The 5774-nt window shown below is 41.7% G+C and overlaps 1 protein-coding gene across 1 annotated transcript in view; it reads right to left on the bottom strand.

Moving 5' to 3' along the window:
* Positions 1-1986: 1986 nt before the first annotated feature.
* LOC131879223 (uncharacterized) overlaps positions 1987-5774 on the bottom strand; it is a 12365-nt gene continuing 8577 nt past the window's right edge. Inside the window, exons 11-12 of the mRNA XM_059225482.1 lie at positions 2339-2513; positions 1987-2274 (exon numbers count right to left, since the gene is read on the bottom strand). Coding sequence (XP_059081465.1) covers positions 2159-2274; positions 2339-2513 — 291 coding nt within the window. The 3' untranslated portion in view covers positions 1987-2158. The remainder of the gene's footprint in view (positions 2275-2338; positions 2514-5774) is intronic.

Raw genomic sequence — 5774 nt, 5'->3', positions numbered from 1 at the left:
CCATGAGGATTCAGCACGCTCCCTGTTAACCCTGTGATACCTGCAGCTTCCAGCAACGCCTCTGCCATGGTCCTCTTTCCCGTCCAAGGGATCTCAGCCATCCTTGTTGACTCTGTCAACTACAAGGGGCTTGCTGCCTTGCCGGCCAACTCCCAACAGGCGTTTTGGGTCACTTCATGTGGACCTGGTGGGACCCCTGCCTGTGTCGGATGGGTTCATCTACCTATTCACCATTGTAGGCTGTTTCACCTGGTGGGTTGAGGCTATCCCTCTCAAAGACGCCGCTGACCAGTCCCAGTTCACTGGCAGGCTTTGGGCATCCCTGCCCAACCTACTCGGCATCAAGGCCTCAACTACCACAGCCTATGACCCCCAGGCCAATGGCATGGTGAAAAGGGCCCACCGGGTCATAAAGGCGGCACTACGTGCCAAGTTGACTGGTTTTGCGTGGGTCAAGGAGCTCCACGGGGTCTTGCTTTGGATGCGGAAGGCGTGGCGCGAACATGATGCCACTTCCTCAGCCGACCTGTTCTTTGGCCGCCCTCTGCACCTCGTCTTGCGGTGCTGGACCCCGTGGGCGACCGTAGTGCGTACTCGCCCGTCGCATAAGGAAAATATACGTCTTCTTTGTGGGGAAATAAGATAAGCTGTAATGATGCTTGGGAAATAGTTGTGTCCATATTGTTTGCTCTAAGATTCTTTAAGATGTCAGTTGGTTAACTGCGACATTCTCACTTGATGTTATGGTAAGCTTTTCTTAACAATGAGGGCACTTGCAGCTGAAAGCAAAACTATTTTTTTACCGAAAAATATCAGACCTGAAGCACTTCAGAGAATCTTAAATTACTCGTACTAGAATGACATTTTTTTAAGGTACACAATCAGAGATAGAATCGTGGTCATCCCACATCCCTATAGTAGTAGTTGTGGTATTAATATTTTTTGGGTTTTTAGCTTGTATTTTAGGAAGGCAACCATGTCGAAGTGGTTAAACTAAAATGTTCCAGAAGTCAAATGAGTATGTGATATCAGCCATTTTTAGCAAGTGAAGTTATATAGGATGAAGAATGTCAACAGTTTTAATGTAGATGGCTTCTTCAGCCATTTTTTTTTTGATGGAAATGAACTCAAGAGCTTCTACATTTTTGAGTTAGGCAAAACAGGATAAAACAAAGGAAACAGCAAATGAAAAAGGATGGATCGGTTATGAGTTGTCTAAAGTAAGTAAATCTTGTATTGAAGTAAAGTTTTGCAATTCAAATCCTTCCCATCTGGCATTAGTGTCGGTGACGTCATTGTTGTCCAGATTCCAATGATCTATGGAATTTTTGTCTGGTGTAAAAATACTCTTTTATATGAAAAGGTTACTATTCCAAATGCCTGTTATATGCCGATCTTGTAGGTTTCAAAATGGGTTTTCCAGTTGTTATTAATTTGGGTCTGTCATCAATTCTCTTGATTTATCGGTTTTTAATCTTTTTTTGCTTTCCAAACACAGGTGTGTTGGGGTACCGTATTGGTAGAGCATCCGCTCTCCGACTTGTGAATGCTAGTTCGATCCCTGGCTAGCCAAGTTCAAGCTTCTTGGTGGAAATTTCAATTACAGCAATATCATTTTGCTCACTCTCCACTACATAACGAAAGTCGAGGAATTTCTTTGATTTGCCTATTGACCTCTTCATGCGCCCTTCATTTGCTCGTGTTTTTCTGAGCAAAATTCAAAATAAATGACAACAGAGCGATCAAAAGCCAGCTAACTATGACAATACGGGAAATAATGAAGAGATGAGAGGGCAATCAGAAAGGCCGAAATTTGATCAGAGGGCAATCATTGAGGTCAAAAACGACAACAAGGCAATAATGGTGCGAGACGAGGCATAATGCTCTTGATTCTGAACTTTTCCGTTTTGAGTTGTCAATCAGATGACATCGTTGTCCTTGCTCCACATTTCGCAAATTGACTCCAAATTACTGGGAACATGAATGTGAGATTGTTATTAAAGATGATTTTTATTGGCAAATAAGTAATATGAGAATACTTTTTATTAACTAGCAATCAGGCTCAAGAAAACTAAATAAATGAAGAGCATATAATATCTGAAAAACTATGCATCCGGTTTTCTTTTATAAAGACCGGCACAGTTTTCTTAAATGACGTCTAACAACTTTTTTGAGTATAGGCCAATCGGAATCCAGCGGTGATCATCGTTTCTGACTCGTCCGGGTGTTCAAAATGGTCGGAGCGAAAAGTGACATGAAAAGGACGCTGTTTTGCTAAAAAGGAACGGACAGTAAAGACACGGCTTTGCAATCTCTATACTCATGTTATAACACTTACTGCATACAGTCTTGCCGTCTGTTCCTTCATTTATGGTTGTCAGCAATCCCCCACAAAATTGAGAACCTGGGGCTGGGTCCTGTTTGTCTGTTTGTTTCAATGCACCCGGAATAACTAAACAATCATACCCTTTGGTATCTTCTCCGTTGCTTCCATATCCACAACACTGGGTTTTCTATAACACGTTTTGAAAAAGCATTAACAAAATTAAGAAATCATCTGTTTTTCTTTTCTTGGTTGGTTCAGAGACTGGTACTGATATTCATGAGAGAAGAAAACAGTGGTAAACGCAATACCCATACAGAAGTAGGCTTAAACACAAAAAGGGCATTTTCAGCCGTGCATTGTACCAATAGGTAAGGATTTTTGAAGTCATACATGTGTAGGCCTTGCAAGGATCAGGCCCTTGAAAACATAGGCTTTCCCCCACCTCATGGCGGTGAAAACTTATTGGCTTGAGGCTGTGCGGCCGAAGGCCAGTTCTTCAAGCATGGCTTTCATTCACATTATCGATCTTTTTGCATTTAAAAATGGATTGACGATCAATCTGGCGGGTTTAGAGACACTTGATAGCAATTGTATGTGCACTCCCTCCCCGTCTGACCCTTTGACCATTCATTTCATTATGTATTTGGTGATGGGCTCCCTTATTGTACCCGGTTGCAAGTACATTGAAACGACGAATAGACGGTCTAAGCAACAATGGAAATCTAGCTCAAACATTGCCGTAATGGCATTAGCTCCATTGTGCCTTTGAGACTATCCAAGTATTCGTACGATCTTATCAAATACTTTTGTGTTCATCTCTCAGGCACGAGGCAAGTGCACCGGCGGAGAAAGAGGAACAATGGACTTGAATCATTTTGGGATAACTCACACTTGGTACGATTATGTCGGATTCCAAAGACAACTCGGACACATTTTGCGGAGAATGTTACCTGCATAGAGGATTTGGGATGCATGGAAAACTAGCAAAGGGGTGAGCAGTGTTTGATCTCACTGAATCCTTGGTCCATTGTATCGAACTATGACAACGTAAAACTCTTTCTTGATGAGCAAACCCCCCCAATTGCTGTTGTATCTTACAACTCTCCAAACGCGCCATGGTTGGGTTGGATTATTCCATTTCATTAAGCATTGAAACACAAAAACTTTGATATCACAAAGAAGGCCATAGCAAATAATCAGTTACCACCTCGGAACACTTGGTTCTTTGGGAATTCCAATACTTTTAAACTAAATTAGTTCCTTCAACCTTTTTTTTGACGAGGTGCTCACTTGCTCACTAGTCATTGCCCCTGTTTTCTGTTACTTGATGCGTTGCATCTTCAGTCAGGGCAAGTTTCCATCTTCACTAAAATTAGCTCACGTTGTTCCAATTTCTAAAGGGAGAGATAAGTCGCTCCTCAGTAGCTTTAGGCCGATTTTTCTGACTTCGAATATAAGGGCCCTTATTTGCAACGTCACACCGCCCAAAGAAAACGGGAAGTGGCACGGTAGATTGCAAGATAAACTGCTGTTGCCTTGCCTTGAACTCAATTTCTTTTCCGGATATTATGTGACCCGAGGTACTAATTGAAAATAAGATTTTAATGGAATTAGCCAAAAACAACACAAACGCATCATAATTCAATAACAAGGAATTGACCCATTCGGCCCTTTATTTGGTAGAGGCTGAGTGACAAAGCGCCCTCTGGAGTACAGAACGTAAAACATATTTCGTGCAGCGTAAGGGGGCTATTGCAAAGGTGTTTGAGAAGATCATGAAGTCCAAGCTAGTTAAATTTCTTAATGTCAATGAAGTCCTTCCTCCTAGCCAGCACGGGTTCCGAGCACATTTTAGTACCCAACTGATTGAGCATCTAGAGCAAGTCATTGAGGAACTGGAAAGACACGCGCCAGTTGATGTTGTCTATCTTGATTTTGCTAAGGCCTTTGATAAAGAAGATCATGGCCTTTTGTTGAATAGACTTCATGACATTGGGATCTAAGGCAAGGTTCTCAATTGGATGAGAAACTTCATTAATGATAGGAAGTAAATTGTTTAGGTTGAGGGATTCCTTAGTGACATTCATGATGCCAAATCAGGTCTTCCCCAGGGTTCCATCCTAGGGCCTCTCCTTTTTATAAAATTCGTTGCCCCACTTCTAAAGCTTAGTATTACTGCCAGTCTCTCTTCTTATGCCTACGATACAAAGTTAGTTTCTGGTAGGAATGGCTAGGATTCCAGTAGCTTTGCAAAAGACCTTGAAAGAATATACTCCTGGGTTACTTAGACAAATATGGCCCTGAACAGAATGAAATTGACCTTCGGGTCAACTCCTTTGAATACTCCACTTGTAGATAATGAAGGTAAAGATATTGAGCAGGTCTCATCTATGAAAGATTAAGGTGTAGTCCCCTAAGATGATAAAAAGTTCGATGAGCATATCCAGTTGAATATGGGTAAAGCTTTTCAAATGTGTGGTTGGATATATCGCACGTTTAAGTCCAGAGATAGCATCATGATGCTAATTCTGTTCAAGTCGATTGTTCAGCCACATCTTCCAAATGCTTCACCCATCTGGGCTTCAACGAGTTCAGCAGGTTCGCAAAAGATCGAACAAGTCCAAAGATGTTTCACTTGGAACATCACACGAATGAGAGAGCTCTCGTATTGGAAGAGACAAAAAAGTTGGGACTGTACAGTGTTCAGAGAAGGTACGAAAGGTATCTGATACTGTACGTCTTCAAAAGCATCCATGAGCTTTGTCCCAACCCAGGATTTAGGGTCAATTCTTGTGACCGTGTAGGCTTAATGTGCGTTTTGATAGCACCTTCAAGTCCTCGAGAATCCAGGCTAGTCCCAAACAATGAAATCCACTTCTCTTCCTTCTCGGGCTCCCTCATTGTTCAATTTGCTTCCCTCTAATATTCGTAGGGAATACCTAGGCTTTGTTGATCCGGTTGCATCTTTCAAATGAGACTTAGACCAATTTTTAGATACTTTACCAGATCAACCCTACATTCAAGGACTAGCTCGGTCTGCCAACTCAAATTCGTTGGTAGACCAAATATCATATATAGATTGAAAGGTAATAAATTGATGAATTATAGCCTTTTATTTGAATATTAGTTGGGATTACATTTCTTGTAGCGGTTAGAAAAGCCCGTGAACAACCAATTCCCAAAAAAGTGTAATGTTGCTATCTAAACATTTCTCCAAGTCTGACTTGAAAGATGCAACCGGATCAACAAGGCGTACGCATTCCGTACGAATATTATATCTCAAGGGCTTGAAGGTGCTCTCAAAACGCACATTTAACCTCTTCGTTCACTAGAATTGACCCTAAATCCTGGGTTGAGACAAAACTCATGCATGGATGCTTTTGAAGACGTACAGTATCACATACCTTTCGTACCTTCTCTGAGCACTGCACAGTCCCAACTTTTTAGT

This window comes from Tigriopus californicus, chromosome 4, assembly GCF_007210705.1.
Source record: "Tigriopus californicus strain San Diego chromosome 4, Tcal_SD_v2.1, whole genome shotgun sequence".
In the NCBI taxonomy this organism is placed as follows: Eukaryota; Metazoa; Arthropoda; class Copepoda; order Harpacticoida; family Harpacticidae; genus Tigriopus; species Tigriopus californicus.
This window is presented reverse-complemented; position numbering and strand designations above follow the sequence as displayed.